We start from the raw sequence: 19,532 nt of genomic DNA on the forward strand, positions 1-19,532 counted from the left end.
ATCACTCCCAAATCTTCCTTGGTGAAGTCTAAAGCAAAGAATTAATTTAATCTATCCGCTACGGCTTTGTCTCCCCTGATCGCCCCTTTTACTCCTCGGTCATCTAGCAGTCCAACCGATTCTTTTGCTGGCTTCCTGCTTTTAATGTACCTAAAAAAATTTTTACTATGTGTTTTTGCCTCCAACGCAATCTTTTTTTCGAAGTCCCTCTTTGCCTTCCTTATCAGCGCTTTACATTTGACTTGACATTCCTTATGCAGTTTCTTATTATTTTCAGTCGGTTCCTTCTTCCATTTTCTGAAGGAATTTCTTTTAGCTCTAATACCTTGCTTCACCTCACTTTTTAACCATGCTGGCTGTCGTTTGGTCTTCCGTCCTCCTTTTTTAATACGAGGAATATATTTGGCCTGGGCTTCCACGATGGTGTTTTTTAACAGCATCCATGCCTGATGTAAATTTTTGACCCTCGCAGTCACTCCTCTAAGTTTTCTTTTCACCATTCTTCTCATTTTATCATAGTCTCCTTTTTTAAAGTTAAACGCTAACATATTTGATTTCCTATGTATACTAACTTCAAAGCTAATATCAAATCCGATCATATTATGATCACTGTTATCAAGCGGCCCCAGCACCATTATCTCCCACACCAGATCATGCGCTCCACTAAGGACTAGGTCTAGAATTTTTCCTTCTCTCGTTGGCTCCTGTACCAGCTGTTCCATAAAGCTGTCCTTGATTTCATCAAGGAATTTTACCTCCCTAGTGTGTCCCAATGTTACATTTACCCAGTCAATATCGGGGTAATTGAAATCACCCATTATTTTTGTGTTGCCCAGTTTGTTTGTGTCCCTAATTTCCTTTAACATTTCTGCATCCGTCTGTTCATCCTGGCCAGGCGGACGGTAGTACACTCCTATCACTATCCTTTTCCCCTTTACACATGGAACTTCAATTCACAGTGATTCCAAGACGTGTTTTGTTTCCTGCAGAATTTTCAATCTATTTGATTCAAGGCTCTCGATAATGTACAATGCTACCCCTCCACCAATTCGATCCACCCTATCACTACGATATAATTTGTACCCCGGTATGACAGTGTCCCACTGGTTATCCTCCTTCCACCAGGTCTCAGAGATGCCTATTATATCTAAATTTTTCATTTAGTGCAATATATTCTAACTCTCCCATCTTATTTCTTAGGCTCCTGGCATTCGCATATAGACATTTCTGCCAGCCCGCTTCCGGGGACCCATTCACTGCTCTTCCTCTTCTGTAAGTGCCAAATAATGTCCTAGTGTGAGGTTTCAGCCCAGCCTTCGTGTGAAGTTCTATACCATATGCTGTTTACTATTTTACTCCATCCATCATTACAACTATAAAGACCAGACAAGGCCCCTCATTTCCAGGTCTGAACTCCCGACTGGTCCCCGTCCCGCATGCTATAGAAATCAACATCAGTGTCCCGTATGCTTCTACAAGCCTTCGCCTTAGTAAACTGTCGGTCTGAGCCTCCCTCTATTTTGCAGGGTTTGGCTGTCCGCTTGCTCATTATCGCTAGTGTCCCTATTGGTTTCCTTGATCCGCCGTCAACTGTTCCAATATCCTTGGTCATTGTCCACCAAATATTGTCCTCAGATGCTAAAAATCTTGGTAACTGCTAGTATATTTCCCTTTTCTCTTCCTCGCTGCTGAGGCACTTCGGAACACCTTCATTTAACAATGAGCCTCCTTCAAATCCTGTCCATAAATAACTTGAGGTCCGATGGATCAGTAAAGAATAGGGTCTTGTTATCATGGGTCACTCGTACCTTTGCTGGGTACAACAGCACAAATCTTATTCCTTTATCATGCAGTATCTTGCAATGTTACACCATTCGCCTCCGCTGCTCCGACACCCGAGCAGAGTAGTCTTGAAAAAGCAAGATGCACTTGCCATTGTAATCCACGGCTCAAGTTACCCTGTAAGCCTGCATTAACTTCTCTTTATCAGAATAGTCCAAGATTTTTGCCAAGACTGGTCTCGGCGCTGGTCCACTTCTCTGATGGCGCCCACGCGGTGCACGCGCTCCACCCGCATTTGGCCCTGCAGGCCTTCCACTTTAAGATGTTCAGGCAGCCATCTAGTGACAAAATCTCTCAGCTCTTGGTCTTTTACCGTCTCTGGTAACCCGATGATCCGAATATTATTGCTCCTACTTCTTTTCTCCAAGTCGTCTGTGAGCTGAGAGAGATTTTTTGCCAGCGTCTCCACCGCCACCATTCTGCCTTCGAGCATTTCTGAACGGTCCTCCTGCCGGCTGATTCGCTCCTCAGCTTGCTCGTCTTTCCAGGTTTTCATTTATTGTATCCACTGATGTCTGCAGCTTTGATAGTCTGTCATCCAATACCGCTGTTAACTGCCTTGTCAGCTCTCTTATTGCCTCTTCTTGCAGCATTACCACTGCGGCTGGAGCGGATGTGGTCGCCATCTTAGGTGGAGAGGCCGGCGCGCAATCCCTAACAGGTCGCGGTGTTTTTGCTGGCATGTCACTGCGCCCCTCAGTTATTGATTACCCGGCTCCTTCCCGTAATAATGTCGTTCTTCCTGCTCGGGACTAGGTGCAATTCGCCCCGGTGGGGTAGGAAAACTAGTAAATTTTGCTGATAATGCAAGCTTCTTAGACGGAGCGGGGCAATCGAGCGTCCACTCAGCCCGCAAGCATCACGTGACCCGCCGTATAAAGTAACATTTTCTTTGTTCGCTCATGGATCAAGGAGTTAAGAGCAGATTGAGTAGCCAAGGAGGCCTGGACAAAGGCCCTCCTGGCCACCAAATTTATTTTCCAGATGCAAGATACCCTGGGCAATGCGTTTGTTGTGGGCAACTACATATGCCAGAATATCTGCTCTGAGAACTGCTTTAGCTTTTGACCAAAACAGTGATGGAGTATCTACATGCTGTGCATTAAAAGTCTCATAGGTGTGCCATTTCTCAGCCAGATGCTTTTGGAACTCTTAAATCCTCATATAAGTAAGCTGGAAAACTCCATTTGCCAAGGGGTGACGTTCACCCAGAGCCAATGACACTAACACATAAGCGTGATCAGACACTTCCTGGGGTCTAATCTCTGCCTTGCAAACAGCATGGAAAAAAGATTTTGAGACAATATAGTCTATTTTATTTATTTATTAGGATTTATTTACTGCCTTTTTGAAGGAACTCACTCAAGGCAGTATACAGTAAGACTAGATCAAACATGAGCAATAGGCAATTACAGTAGTAAAAATATTCAAATAACAATACAAAGTATGGCATGGTATACTACTTACAATGTCAACACAACACGTAATAGAACATTTTAATTGATAGTGAAAGGTAAAGCAAAGATGTAACATGTAGACAGATAAGAGAGTAAGAAGAGTTAGACAGTAAGGTGACTGATTTAAAGAAAGTTGCACATGAGGTCAGAGAGAGATGGTTAAATATTATCTCAGCTAGAGTAGGAGTGGATAAACATGTCCTGCTGCAGTATATGCAGCCCAAGTCACTCCTTGTGTGTGTGAGTGAGGCTAATAAGTTAGTTACTTCTTCTATGAAAGGTCTGGTTGAAGAGCCAAGCTTTCACCTGCTTCCTGAAGTAGAGACAGTCATGTGTTAAGCGAAGCCTTTCAAGCAGTGCATTCCAGAGTGTGGGGGCTAGTCTGGAGAAGACTCGCTTGCGGGTATCACATCGTGTAATGTCTTTTGTAGACGGTGTGGTTAGTGATAGTCCTTGGGAGGACCTTAGTGTCCTTGACGGTGTGTGGAGGATCATCCTATTCTTCAGGTACTTGGGGCAATTCCCTTTCAGGGCCTTGAAGATCAGTCAGAGTTTTTAATTTAGCCCTGTATTGTAATGGTAGCCAATGAAGTTTTTGCAAAAATGGTGTGATGTGGTCACGTCGCTTGCAACCTTCTATGAATCTTGCTGCTGCATTCTGAATCAACTGAAGCTGGTGCAGGCCCTTTGTAGTCAGACCATTGTATAGTGCATTGCAGTAATCCAGTCTTGATGTTATCATGGCATGCACAACTGGGATAAGATTTACCTTCTCGATGTAATGAGAGAGGAAGCGCAGCTGTCGCAAATAGTAGAAGCAGCTCTTGAGGGTTGCTTGGATTTGGGGGACAGGACATTGTTGCCGAAGCAGTGGAGGAGAGAGGAGGCTGGGATAGAGTGCCACAGGCAGCTGGCAGAAAACCATCACTTACAGTGGCTGGTTTGTGTTCTGCCAGTCTGGCCAGCTGCTGCCGAGTAGGCCCAAGACAAAAGCGAACGGGTCTGGACCCATCTGTGGCTAAACCCCTGGTCCTTACTGCGACTCTATGAAGCTTGAGCCGTACATTGCAGGAAGTTAGGCCCAGTCTCATAATTTCAAGCCCCATGAGCTTGAAATTGCAAGACTTCTGCTTCAAAGAGAGCTGAATTGCATTGCGAAGCAGGAAACACATCATTTGGGGCAGCTCTACTAAAACAAAATTCATGAAATCCCGGGTGCCAGCATGTAATTTCTGGGCACCATGGCAACTTGGTGCCCAGGATTTGTTGAGCTCTGAGTTACTGTATTTAGCAGGATTCCCGATAGGACAGCTGGTTTGGTCAGACAGTCCTTCAGCATTTACTTGGTATCTAGAATACAACTCCATCCCCCCCCAGGCTCATTTTGTTTCTGCTGTAGGCTGTCCCCACAAAAATAGTCCTTTTGCCTGCCTTGTTGCAGACCACATTGTTTTATCACCCCTATTTTTTTTCTTTTGAACATCCTGGTAGCTTAGGGATTCTCAATAACAAGTATGTGCTTGCGTCTTCCACCTGTTGCTGCTGCATGGGCCCAGCCAGTCACTTCTCATCTGCGGAGCAGAGAAGATGTTGTCTCGTCATAGCTCTCATCTGCGTTATCTGAGGCCTTTCTTTTTTAAGTGCTACACTGGACCAGTGTTCTCTCATCTCCTTTTTATTTTCCTTAGGTTTTGACGACACTTTTTTACCTTCCACAGCTCATTGGTCCCCTTAGGCCCGAGTGCTCTGGTCAGGATATATTTTTCCCTGAAGAGACAAAGGTCATAATCCTGAGACATAGGAGACCAGCAGGACAAGAGAAACTGCTCAAGAGGACACGTTGTTTATGTTTGTTGTTTCCATTTACTATGCCACTTATAATCACCCTGTCACCCCATGCCAACTGAGCCATTAGGTAATTCAAAACAGTTTTAAGCTGGATTTTATAGTAAGTAAACAATAGTTCTGAACAGATATATATATACTGGAAGAGCACTCCAGAGCATTCGATCTAAAACAAAAAAGGCCGAACTCCTTGTCAATTCATAATGTGCCTTCCTAGATTGCGGAAGGACAAGGTGATGTGCACACAATGACCTCATTGAGCGGTTAGGGATGTATGGTATTGTTAATGCAGCTAGATAGAAGACGAGCCAAGATAGTAAGCCTTAAAAGTCAGGCAGGCATATAATTTTGAACTGTACCTTGTACTGAATGGGCAACCAATGAAGCTTACGAATCAAAGGAGAAGTGCAATCAGATTTATGAGCTCTACAAAAAAACTGTGTTGCTGTATTCTGAAGAGTCTGGTGCCATCGTAATTGTGATCTAGTGATTCCTGCATAAATAGTATTACAGTAATCAAGTCTGGAGATAAAGAATGCCTGAACCAAGGTGTGGAGTTTGGATGTATCCATAAGGCTACAAAGAGAGCAAAGGCCTGAGATATTTGCACATTAAATTTAAGAGCTGAATTGAATAAGATTCTCAAGTAACGAAACAAATCAGATGGAGAATTGGTAGGTCAAAAAGCAATGGAATAATAAAGGACTTAGGATGATAACCAGTCAACCAGAAAGGAAAATTAGGTTCTTACCTTGGTAATTTCCTTTCCTTTAGTCACAGCAGATGAATCCATTAACTGATGAGTTGTATCCGCCTACCAGCAGGTGGCGATAGAAAGCACTGAAAAACCACAGTGACCTTGGACGGCTAGCTCCTTCTGCCTTCAGTATATGAAACCTCCAAAGCAGAGTGAGAAAGAAAGGTAAAATAATGTGAACTTTCCTCACAGTGAACAAATGCCCCAGAACCGGAGCAATAACCAACAAAGGAGGGACGTTCTCAACCTCCTGCAATAGAACAGCATGTAGAAACTCTGAGAACTGATCTTCAACTCCTCCTGATGCTATACGATATCTGCATGAAAGATCTGAACAACAAGAACGAAGTCAGACAGGGAGGGATTATGGATTCATCTGCTGTGACTAAAGGAAAGAAAATTACCAAGGTAAGAACCTAATTTTCCCTTCCTTGTCATCAACAGCAGATGAATCCATTAACTGATGGGATGTACAAAAGTACTCCCTGCGTAGGGTGGGAACAGGCAACTCCGCAAGCAAGCACCTGCGCCCCAAAACACTGGGAGATTTTTGGAACATGTCGGGAAGAATGCTATGTTGAAGAAAAAAAGGGGCTTTCCCAGCTGAGAGCTCAAGGACTAAGGAGGCCTCTAAGGAGCCACCAAAAAATAAGGAAACTTAAGAAAATGCCAAGAAACTAGCAGAAACTAAAAGGGAAGGGTGTACCTGGCCCCACAGAACAGAAAACAAAATAGCTAGAAGCGCCAAAAAAAAAAGGCTCTCATGGAAATTAAATATTTTCAAGATAGCACAAGTTCAGAGGAGAAACAAAGCACATCCCTCTCGGCTTGGCAAAAGACAGACTGCTTTGGTCCCAAGCAAGGATGACAGATGGGAAGGCATGCACTTGCGAAGTGTGTGTGTGTTAAAGTTGCATCAGTTACCCATCTCCTTTACCTTTTCTGCATAATGAATGTACAGAATAGGGGGTGCAACTATTATTTAAAGGTAGTTCCTATTAATTTTGTGAAACTACAGAAATTGTATAAATTTGTTGTGTGCACTATAGTCAACCTGATAAAACTAAACTGCAAACCATACAGTTGTAACTGATAACTGGAAAATTCAATACAAAGTATTGAAATTTTAAAAGGGAGCATATCAAAGTTAACTGTACACTGAATTATGGACTTATGAAGGGGATCGGTGACTACCACTGCAGAGGATATACAGAATTATTTTGTGTTACTCATTTTATAAAAGTATATAGGCACCTATGTTTTTATAAGATAGGCAACCCTGAATTAGCCCCTATAGCGAACAAATGCTCTCACAAAAATGTATACCTGCTCTGTAGCTAGAGCAAATATGCATGTATACTCTATGCACATATCTGTATATTTTAGAAAAGTACACACATACATTACAACTGCTCAAATTCTGCTCCTGAAACACCAACAGATATTTAACAAAGAGTATGCATTCTGTGCACCTACTTTTTAAATATGTATACTCCTGCACAATTTTATAACAGTATTTCCACATGAAAATATGTTTACTCCCAAGTCAAATAATGAAGTTAGCATTTTTTTAAAAAGTATATACAAATAAAAAAAGACAAAAGTAACTTACACTAACTCTAAAGTTAACTTGATTCTGAAAGATCATTCAATCTATGAAGGCACAAATGTGTTGTACCTCAAGTCATCTTTAACTGTTCCCCAGTTGCGAGCTCCATTTCCACCCCTTTTGTCTTCTGGTCTGATTCCTCTAGAAATAGAAATATTCTTTTAATTCAAAGTTTTCTACTGATCTTACATCCTAAAAGCAATATGAAGGGTTATTCCTAGAAAAGCACACATATATGCTAACTTGTCTACATTGTTATACCTGATTCCTAAAATAGCTCAGGAAGTTAATACCATTCCCAGGGTTAAATTCAAACAAACACTTTGCCTTTCTGTTTCTGCCACCAATACTCCCATGTGACCCTGGGAAGTCACTAGAATTTCATCTCAGGTCCCCACTTAAGACTGTATGCCAAGGTACTCAAATCCAGTCCTCGAGGTCCACAAGCAGCCAGGTTTTCAGGATTTCCACAATAAATATAAATGATATCTATTTGCAAATAAATCTCATACATATTCATTGTGGAAATCCTGAAAACCAGGCTGGATTGTGGACATCGAGGACTGGATTTGAGGACCCCTGTTGGAAGCTCTTTGGGACAGGGTCATGCTGTACCTTAACACTTACCACTGTACAGTGCTGCTGCAGCACACACACACACACACAAAAAAAGGTACTGTACTTACGCTCTGTCACTTCCACTGTGCCTTTCAAATTCCCGCTTCCCTCTTTGGTCTAAACCATCAAAGCTTCGCATTAATCCACCACCTCTTCCTCTGCCTCGCATGCCTCCTCTTCCTCCACGGCCACGAATTGGTCTGTCTCTGTCAAACCAGTCAACTGGTCTAAAGGGGAAAAACACATTAGTTAGTTTGTAATAATAAAAACATTGAAGTATTTAAGATTATCTTATATATTAAACTAGTAAAAGAGGCCCGTTTCAGATCAAATGAAACGGGTGCTAGCAAGGTGTTCGTCACCAACACCCTCCCCCTCCCTGGCCAACCCCTTCGTTATTCTTCCATTGCTCTGCCCCCAACGTCATGACGTTTGACGCGAGGGCTGGGCCTGGAGCGATTCCCCCCCCCCCCCCCGCCTCCCTGCCTGCCAACCCCTTCGTTGTTCTGCCATTGCTCCGCCCTCAAGGGCAGGGCCCGGAGCGATTTCCCACCCCCCCACGCCTCCCTGCCTCCCTCCCTGCCAACCCCTTCATTGTTCTGCCATTGCTCCGCCCTCGAGGGCGGGGCCCGGAGCGATTTTGGTGGCTTCACCACCACGAACCTTCGAACCTTTTTGAAGGAAGTCAGGGCTTGGCTTCACTGACAGTGTCCTCAGAACGTTGAGGGTGAGTTTTATTATAGTAGATATTAAGAAGAAACAGATTATATAATCTAGAGTATCTGAGTTTCATACAATCACATTTTTTTCATTTCCTGGCTCAGAGAGACAGCATGACATATATACTAGTATCTGTATATGAGTACAAGTTATGCATTATGGAATGGGTTAAAAGGTCAGAGATTGACAAATCTGTATGACTGGAATCGATCAGAGATTGAGAAGCCTGTGATTTGTGGAGAGCATGAGCCTGTGTAAACTCAGGAATTTATGATCTGTCCTGGGACCTCTTCTTTTCTCCATCTATACTTCTTCCCTTTGTACTCTGATCTCATCTCATGGTTTTCAGTATCATCTTTACGCTGATGACTCCCAGATCTACCTCTCCACACCAGAAATCTCAGCCGAAATACATGCCAAAGTATCTGCCTGCCTGTCTGACATTGCTGCCTGGATGTCTCAGCGCCATCTGAAACTAAACACGACCAAGACTGAGCTTCTTATTTTTCCCCCTAAACCAACCTCTCCTCTTCCCTTATTCTCTATTTCTATGGATAACACTCTCATCCTTCCTGTCTCATCAGCTCGTAACCTTGGGGTCATCTTCGACTCCTCCCTTTCCTTCTCTGCACATATTCAGCAGACTCTTAAACCTGTCGTTTCTTTCTCTATAATATCACCAAAATTTGCCCTTTCCTTTCTCAGCACACTACCAGAATCCTCATCCACACTCTTATCACCTCTCGATTAGACTATTGCAACTTGCTTCTCACAGGTCTCCCACTTAGCCATCTCTCTCCTCTTTAATCTGTTCAAAATTCTGCTGCACGACTAATATTCCACCAGTGTCGTTATGCTCATATTAGCCCTCTCCTCAAGTCACTTCACTGGCTTCCTATCCGTTTCCGCATACAGTTCAAACTCCTCTTATTGACCTACAAGTGCATTCAATCTGCAGCTCCTCAGTACCTCTCCACTCTCATCTCGCCCTACATTCCTCCCGGGAACTCCGTTCACTGGGTAAATCTCTCTTATCTGCACCCTTCTCCTCCACTGCTAACTCCAGACTCCGTTCCTTTTATCTTGCTGCACCATATGCCTGGAATAGACTTCCTAAGCAGGTATGTCAAGCTCCATCTCTGGCCGTCTTCAAATCTAAGCTAAAAGCCCACCTTTTTGATGCTGCTTTCAATTCCTAACCTTTATTCACTTGTTCAGAAGAACCCTTATTTTATCATCCTCACTTTAATATTCCCTTATCTCTTGTTTGTCCTGTTTGTCTGTCCTAATTAGATTGTAAGCTCTGTCGAGCAGGGATTGTATCTTCATGTTAAAGTGTACAGCGCTGCGTACGTCTAGTAGCGCTTTAGAAATGATAAGTAGTAGTATGAGCCGGTGTAAACTCAGGAATTTATGATCCCTTTACAGGCAAGGGAGGCCTTGAGTAAACAGCAAAAGAATGTTGTTTAATAGCTTAAGAAAACAAGACCCTGGAAATTAAAGATAATAATCTGTGAGAAAGACAGTCTTGCAGATAAAGAATCATTGTTTGAAACGGACTATTTAGGCTGGCGTTTCAGAAGAATATTTCAGAGATGCAAGCAGAGAAACATCTTGTTATGTACTGAATTGATCTCTCATGAGAAATAAAATTAAACTTTCTCATATGCTCTTAGCATTGGTTTCTTTTACTCCTCCCAGTTGAGAATGACTGGTTTATGCTAATCTGGGAAGGGATATAAGCAAGGCCGCCGAGAGACTGGGCCAGGCCCGGGACAAGGCTGCCCCCCCCCCCCCACCGGGCCCTCTCTCCACCCCGGGACCTCTGCATAGACCTTAAGTGCCTCACCTTCGAAAGCGCAACAAGCAGCGGCAGACCACTCCTTCCTTCCTTCCTTGTCCCTCCCTTGCGGGTTACGTCAGGCGAGGGCGGGACATGGAAGGAAGGAGTGGTCTGCCGCGCTTGCTGCGCTTTCGAAGGTGATGTGAGGTGCTTAAGTTCATGCCAGGGAGCGACGGCGAGTGGGTCGGACTGTGGTGGCGGCACCGGGGCCCGGGGGCCCCCCCCCCCCCGGAGGCCCGCCCCCCCCCCCCCCCCGGAGGCCCGGGCAATTTTGTCCCCCCCTGTCGGCGGCCCTGGATACAAGCAGCTTAAAAACATTGGTGTCCCGGACATTGATAGGAGGGATTGTCCGTTATGAGTCTCGCACGGACCCTCCGATTGACTTGGATTTTGAGTCGGGGCGAAGCAAAAAGAAAAACATGTAAACAAAAAAAAAAAAGAAAACAAAAGAAAAACTGAGAAAAAAATATATTAGGAGTCACATGTCTGCTTCTGGGACGCCGGACCAAAGGATTCCAGGAAACAGAAGACTCAGTCCTGGTTCAGTCCGGAGATTTCCAGGTACATTTGTGAAAAGAAACAAGGGTGTCGGTTGAAGCTGCAGGATTCCCTGACACATTTATTTTAAAAAGAAGTTTATCCAAATTCAGCTGTGGGATTTCTGGATAAAGAAAATCTTCCATTCGGTGATCGTTGCCAGATTCAGTCGCAGGATTTCTGGGACGTAACCAGTGCAGGTTTGCATGCACAGTGGTCCTATGTCACTATTGCTTAATTAGGTGTTTTAAATCAGGTGTACTTGAAAGTGTGCATGTAAATAAGTTTGAAGCCGGCTGCTGTAAGTATTGCCATGTTTTTTTTTAATTTAGATTTTGAGCTATTCTTTATTAGCGAAAGAACTTGTAACTGATTTGTGGAAATTGGGGATATTATTCTTTTGAGTGTAGACAGAATACGGGAGTGATGTGGTAATGAATCTACATGAGCATCTTTGTTATATGCCCCAAAATGTCCTGTTAACTTATATGGATGAGATCACCTGACCCAGTTTAGTATTAACATTGATTTTACACCTTCTTCGGTGCCCTCCTCACTTGCATTGCCATTGAGACATTTTTTCTCTAAGTCACAACACATTTCATCTGCTACTCTGGGAAAATATCAACCTTTTCAGTATAGGGGTTCCACTTATCAAGGGGCACGTTTGTTGTCTATGTATGTATTATTTTGCTGTTTTTCTGTATATCTTTGGGTTTTATTCTGTTGGCAGCAGCAAGGAATTTACTTCTTAAAGAGCTCCTGTGTTGGATTTGCCTTGTTTAAATTTATTATGTATCTATTTTGTTATTAACTGTAAGGGTCATTTTAAAACCCATATTGCAGTATTTTACAGAAATTCTTTTGCTTATCGTGATTACCTTAAGCATATATCATTTTTTGTTTTCCCTATACTTAATAATGCTGTCTCCTTATCTCCTTTATCAATTGTTATCTAAGCCCAAAGGAGGTATCAAAATTGGAACTTGATTTTTGGAGATACATTAGCTGCTTTTTGCTTTTTTATCCCCATCCTGTTTTCATGTTTCAGGGCCCGATTCATGATAGCAGAGGAAGGATATGATTTATATTTCCAATACACTACAATCTTTGATTTCCAAATTTCTTCATAGCACTTGCAAACGTCTATGTGCTCGCTCTTCATTTCCTGACATGCTCATGCCAACATTTTATTTTCTTATTTCCAGATGGTTATAGTTGCTTGGATTGCTAATTTTGGTTGTAGGGCAGCTCCTTTTTCTTCTTTTTAAAACACATTTTTTTCTTTTCCTGTAGATGAATTGTCTCTTTTGTCTGGAGTGAATGGTTTGCTAGAAACATGACTTTGTAAATAGCTTTCTGTTTTCGTGTGCGCTAGATTCTGCCGTACTGATAAGGCTTCAATTGCCTGTTTTTAGCCTGAAGCAGTTAACTGCTGGCCTGGCACTAATTCTGCCTGATCAGAGAAAAAAAACCACACCCAGTCACAGACCAGTTTTTTTTCCTGGTTTTATTTCTTTTAGCTTCTCTCTCATCAATGTTTTCTTTTGCATAACTTTATGGTATTTTTCTCCTGCTTCTTTTTATGAACCATGTAAATGTGAAAAATGATATAGCTAGACCAGTGGAATATAACTAAATATTTTCTTATTTCAATGCATTCCACCGAGATTTCTGATCAGCTGCAGAGATACGGAATCTCAATGGAGAATTTACACAGTACTAGCTATCTCATATACTTCTAATTTCTTATGCATATGCCTAGTCCTGCATTTCGACAGCGTGATCTAATTTACATGCTTTATAGTTCCCATATGACATTCTTATATCCCTGAGCGATCAGCTGTATTTTGCAAGTGATATTTCATCAACACAGGATTTACAACAATCCTGCTGAAACTTTATGTTTTGCTACTAATGCACAATAACATTTGTACCCTGTTTTACTTAATGTGTTTAGTTCATTAATATCGGTGTCACTCTACCTCAGATAGCTGAGATTCTAGAGAGACTGCCTCGAAGGAAAAGTGGATCTAGATGAATGTTTAGATTAAGAAGTTAAGATATTTTATGTGCCTTGAAGGAATATGTTTTATACTGCCCCAGAATAAACACAGTGTTTTTCTAGGTGATTGCCTAGCCCCTAATTGGTTTAAATTACTTTCTCTTCCACCATATTATATCAGTAACATGAGGAATGCTTTAAACTAACATATGTACAATTTTGATGATCATTGTAAACAGCTGTCATGTTAAATTATTTTCCCTCTTATTTTTCTGTATTCTTTGTGCCCTTTGTTTAGTATCAATGGAGAAATTGAGCTCCTAGCTACTTGATGACCTAATCTTCTTTGTTCTACCAGCTATGAATTAGTTTTTTTTTTTACTATAAATATAGAATTATGTTTTTTCCTAATTTGTTTTTCCATAAATGAAATGTGCCTATCTAATGCTTTTAAGAATCTTGTTTGTAATAGCCCTATGCTAAAAATTTAAAATTATGTTTTGAATTAAATGGAGAAACCTTGTGAAGAGGTTGGAAGCAATTTCCCAATCAGTTTTGGAATAATTTTGTGTACAGGGTTGCAGAAATGTTTGGACAAATGAGAAGGTCTATTCGTAGTGAGCTTGAAATAGACCACTTGTGTGAACTGTTTAACGGTGCATGCTGTGGGTGGTCACATGGAGGGAGTGCATGCTCAAATCACACCACATATAGAAAAGATGGAGAAATTAGACCTTACCTGCTAATTTGCTTTCCTTTAGTCCCTCCGGACTGGCCCAGGCTTGGACTGATGGGTTGTGTACGCCTACCAGCAAGTGGAGACTGAGAAAACTCTGACTCTAGAGAGCCAATAGGAGCACTGGCCATGTGACCCTAGCCTCAGTATTAGAATAACAAAGCAGAAAAGACCAACCTTCTGTGCCTCGTGGAATCCAAGCAGCCACAAAGCACTCCTGAAACATGCTTAAACAACGGCTGTGCTGTTACCAGAGAAGAGGTATGGCCCCCCCATAATCGTATATATAAACAGTTTTTTTAAACTAAACTTGCAAAACAGCTCTGTATCCGACAACTGAACATCTGAACACAGTAACTCCGAACATAGAAAGAAAACCACAATCATGAAAGAACACGGGAGGGACCTAGGCCGGTCCGGAGGGCCTAAAGGAAAGCAAATTAGCAGGTAAGGTCTAATTTCTCCTTCCTTAGCATCTCTCCGGACCGGCCCAGGATTGGACTGATGGGAAATAACAAAGCAGCAGTCCTACGGGAGGGACCCCAGCAAACCCACTAGGAGTACTCGAGATGCATTCTAAACTGGACACTGGCTCCTTCACTATACTTCCTTTGAAAGCCCAAACCGAAGCTTGAGACACCTGCCTCAAGCAAGTTTATGACATTGTTGCACCACCCTTCACCCATACTTTAGTACCATCTTGCTGCAGTAAAGATCCCTGGTACATTCCTGAATTACAAAGTCATAAGCTGCAACTCTGCCAAACTGAGCAAAGTGGCTTTGACAGCCTTTGTGCCTTTCCTTGGTTATTCACAGAAACACCTATCATTCTTAACGCTCTTCTTAATGCCACGCGTTCCTGTTATACTGCAAGAATTACTAAAGCACCAATAATGTCGTCCTATAAAAAAAAGATTGAAATTTATTTATTTACAACATTTGTATCCCATATTTTCCCACCTATTTGCAGGCTCAATGTGGCTTACATATTTCCGTAATGGTGATTACCAGTTCCGGAAAAAAAGAAATACACAGTTAAGGTAGAGGAGACAGAATGGAGTAATCACTTACCCCCTTCCACTATATTGAAAACTTTTCTGGACTGCTTCTGACAGAAGGCCCAGGGACCTCTCCTCTAAGAAGTTATCAGGCTGCTCTTTAGACACCCAGGAATGGTCCAACTCAGACTCGGCAAAGCACTCATCACGGGATGTCTGCTATGTCTTGGCCAACTGGAGTGCCTATGCCCATGAGGAGGGTGTTGAGGTGCAGAGCACCTCCAGCTAGATGGCCACTGCGTCAAACGGCATCAAGGTCTGCAACTGCTCAACAGGTAGAACATGGGCTGGACTGTGTCCATAGGTGGAACAAGCACCCTTGACGCTTTGGAACCACACAGTTCTAGCATGCACCCCCAGCTTCTCCTGGAGCATGGCCCAGAGTCATTCCTCCAGGGCAGGCATCAGAAGACTCGAGGGCAGTGCAAGTGGGGACAGTCTGCAAGCTGTTGGTGTTGATCGAGTGCAGGGTCCCCACCTCAGGGAGACTGGCACGTTGGCACCACCACCACAGAGGGGAAGCAGTGTTCACAATGCCAACACTTCTCAGGTGCCTGCAAAAGCCAACAATCCAGAGCTCCTGGCACTGTGTGTCGAGGCAGATTGATGCTGGTGTTTCTTTGCTTTCAGTCAGTGCCTGGAATTAGGATCCCTTTTGTCAGGTCCGAAGGATGCTCAGCCCACTTGGCCGCTATTGGCTCTCAATGTTGAGGAAGGTGGAAACCTCCTCAATGCCTATGCAACTACAGAGGCCATGGGGACCAATGTTCTCGATGCCGATGTGGAAGGATCATGGACACAGAAGTCAGCCCCGTCTTTCTGGGGATGAAAAAATAAGGTGCATGCATTAATTCTGTGGGAAAGTCAGTGTCAAATATTCCCCTAAAAAGAAAAAAAAAAACAATTCTTACAAGTTTGGGAACCTTACATGCAATCTTTATCCCTAAGTACAAGACGTTTGGTAGTTAATTCCATGGGAAGATAATTTATACTGTTATGACAGTATGCTTGATGGTATGGCTGGGACGTTGGGGGGGGGGGGGGGGAGTGGAGAATATGTGACAGGTTTAAATAGACAGACTCCAAACAAACTCTGCAGAACTGTCTGACCAAACAGCCCTTTGTATCAGGAATTTTGCTCAAGGCAGTAGTAAGATATGAATGTGTGGACTGAAGACCAAGACACAGCCCGGCAAATCTCAATGAAGGCTGAGAATATAAGCCTTGTCATACCAAGACAGACCAAAGATCCATCAAACCCAGTATCCTGTTAAATGGGCTACCGACGTAGCCACGGCTCTGAAACTGACAGCCATGACATGACCCACCAAAGTCAGTCCAGCCTGGGCATAAGTAAAGGAAATACAGTCTGCTACCCAACTGGAAAAAATGTATTTAGCGATGGCTGCCCCCATCTTATTTGGGTCAAGAGAAACAAAAAGTGAGTGGACTGTCTATGGGCTTTCATCCATCCTGGATAGAAGGCTAAGGCTCACTTGTCATCCAAGGTGTACAGTGCACTTTCACCAGGTTGGCCATCAGGTTTCAGGAAAAATGTTGGAAGGACAACTGACTGGTTAAGATGGAACTCCACAGTACCTTAGGAAGGAACTTGGGATGTGTACGGAGAACTACTCTAATGATAAAACTGTGTAAGGCGGATCCACAAATAGGGTCTGAAGCTCACTGACCCCGACAGCTAAAGTGACCACCACCAAAAACAAGACTTTCCAGGTCCAGTACTTCAGAAGGCAAGAGGATTTGAGTTTAAAGCAAAATTTTAAAAGCTATTGGGAGGAGGGGGCACGGAGCAACATGGCATCCCTACACTAAACACTGAGCTCTGTCCTTTTGTTACTTGATTCTTTTCTCTCATTTGAGGCCACAGAGAAACAGAAAGGAAATTCTAAGTGGGTTAATCCTCCCCTTCTTACCTTTGTCCCCAAAAAGTGACAATCGATACATTTCTGCTACAGAGTTCTAGTGCAGCTCAAGCCCCAGAGGGAAGCCAGTATGAGGATGCCTTGTGAGGAAGAGACTCGGCATCCTCTTCAGCCAGAGAGATTCCACTCTCTCGAGGAGCACAGCCCACCCCCACAACCGGCGGCTTCTGCCTTGGTAGTTGCGAGTGATGTCAGGAATCCAAAGGTGCTGAAGAACTCCTAAATGAATTCCTTACAGCTGCACATCTAACTCTTTCAGATTTGAACCTGGCAACTATCTCAAGTCCTCCTGGTGAGTTGCCTTCATCACTAAGGGTTGGAAAATTAGAATTTGACCTTCAAAAACCACAGATTATAACTTTAGACTCCCTCTGCACTGTGTGTGTCTTTGGTTCAAGTTATGACTCAATCCTATAATTCATTAAGGGAGTAAGTAATTACTTTTTTACAGTTATATAATTCACCAGGTAAAGTGCTACATTATGCAAGAAAATTGATAACCTGAAACTGAGAGCTGCTAAAGTAGAATCTTTGTGGCCCTTTTACTAAGACACGTAGGCGCGTCAATTTTGAACTACCTCCCAGCTACCGCAAGGAACGGGTGGTAATTTCATTTTTAACGTAAATCCACTAGGCGTGCTGGAAAATTTCTGCTGCGCAGCGCTAACTGGGCAGTAATCAGCATTGTATGCACCTAGACCATTACTGCCTGGTTAACTCATGAGACTTTACCGCTAGATCAATGGGTGGCAGTAAGGTCTCAGGCCCAAAATGGAAGCGCGCCATTTTTAATTTTGCTGCGGGTCCATTTTCGGCCAAAAAACGGCATTTTTGCAGGTGCGCTGAAAAATGGATCTGCGCGCATCCAATACACACATCTACATCAGCAAAGGCCATTTTTTGGTGCACTTTAGTAAAAGGACCCCCTTTGACAACTCAAAAAATATTAGAAATATTAGAGACTAGTACAAGAGGCCCGTTTCCAACAGAAATTAAACGGGCGCTAGCAAGGTTCCAGGGCCCCCTCCCTACCTCCCCCTCTCTCTGTCCTCCAAGTTCCATGCCCCCCTACCTGCCTACCTCCCTGTCCTCAGAGTTCCAAGCACCCCTACCCTTCAATTTCCAGGACCCCCTCCCCCCCGAGTTCCAGGACCCCTTTTCCCCCCTCTTCGAGTTCCAGGCCCCCTTCCCGGTCGAGTTCCAGGACCCCCTCCCCCCTCCTGTTCCAGGACCCCCTCCACCCTCTCCTCCCCTGCCCTCTGAGTTCCACGCCCCACGCCTCCCTCCCTCTCTGTGCCCTCGGAGTGGAAGCAGGACGTGTACGGCTGGCCCCCCCCTTCGTAAGTGCCGGCTGTTATTTAAAACTTCTTACCCTGTGGTCAGCCGACAACAGTGAAGTCGAGCAGGCTCGGCACTTCACACTGCCTTTGCTTCTGTTTCAGCTCTGCCTCTGGTCCCGCCCTCATTTCCTGTTTGTGGAACGGCGGGACCAGAGGGAGAGGTGAAACAGAAGCGAAGGCAGTGTGAAGTGCCGTGCCTGCTCGACTTCACTGTTGCCGGCGGAGCACTAGATAAAAAGTTTTAAATAAGAGCTGGCACGAAGGGGAGGGCCTGCCGTACACGTCCTGCTTCCACTAGAAGGGCAAAGAGAGAGAGGGTGGGAGGCGCGGGAACTCGGAGAGGGGGGGGGCGTGGAACTCGGACGGGAGTGGAAGGAGGGAGGGAGGTAGGGGCATTCTGTGCAGACCTCCGGAGCAGAGGGGGGGCGTGGAACTCTGATGGGAGTGGAAGGAAGGAGGGAGGGAAGGAGGTAGGGGGGCATGGAACTGGTGCTGGCTTCCCTTCCCAGGTCGTCGTGAACTCGGGGGGGGGGGGGGGATTCTGTGCAGACCTCCGGTGGTTGCTGCTGGCTTCCCTCCCCTCTCACTTCCCATTGGTCCGCCCTGTGACGTCATCCCCAGGGCGGACCAATGGGAAGTGTGTTACGAACCCAGGCATCCAGAGGGAGGTGCAAATTATTATATAGGATATGTGCACAGCAACAAATCTTCATGTTTTGAACTTTCCTAGAATTACTGGACAAACACTGAGCGAGACTAATTACTTGACAGAAATTTTGGGAACTACCAACAATAAAAAGAGCTTATTATATTCCCACTGCAGCATTACAAAAATCTATTATGGACCACTCGCTTGTTTCTCAAGATACCCTGCACTCTGTCTAATTTGGACAATGTTACTGATAATTCCAATCCAACTTTGATAGTTACTTTTGGTTCAGAAAATGATAGGGATTTGATTTTGAAGACTTATTTTAGGCATCAAAATCAGTGTTTCACAAACAGAAAAATCTGGATTTTTCCAGATGTTATCAGGGTTACACAAAGAAGGAAGCAATTTTTATTACTGAAGCCTCAAGTGCTCCAAACTGGAGCATGTTTTTTTCTTAAATTTCCATGCAAATGTACAGTTGGTACAAGAAAGCGAAGATACTTACCTTTAGCAGGTATTCTCCGAGGATAGCAGCCTGATAATCCTTACAAGTGGCTCAGCAAACCACGC

At 43.8% G+C, this 19,532-nt stretch overlaps 1 protein-coding gene across 1 annotated transcript in view; it reads right to left on the reverse strand.

Annotated features, from left to right (window-relative positions):
• The window catches only part of HABP4 (hyaluronan binding protein 4), a 105,696-nt gene that overhangs the window by 43,361 nt on the left and 42,803 nt on the right, over nucleotides 1–19,532 (reverse strand). The window contains exons 3-4 of the mRNA XM_030193639.1: nucleotides 8,197–8,355; nucleotides 7,580–7,651 (exon numbers count right to left, since the gene is read on the reverse strand). Of these exons, the coding sequence (XP_030049499.1) occupies nucleotides 7,580–7,651; nucleotides 8,197–8,355 (231 nt within the window). The remainder of the gene's footprint in view (nucleotides 1–7,579; nucleotides 7,652–8,196; nucleotides 8,356–19,532) is intronic.

Source organism: Microcaecilia unicolor, chromosome 2, assembly GCF_901765095.1.
Source record: "Microcaecilia unicolor chromosome 2, aMicUni1.1, whole genome shotgun sequence".
NCBI classification, from domain to species: Eukaryota; Metazoa; Chordata; class Amphibia; order Gymnophiona; family Siphonopidae; genus Microcaecilia; species Microcaecilia unicolor.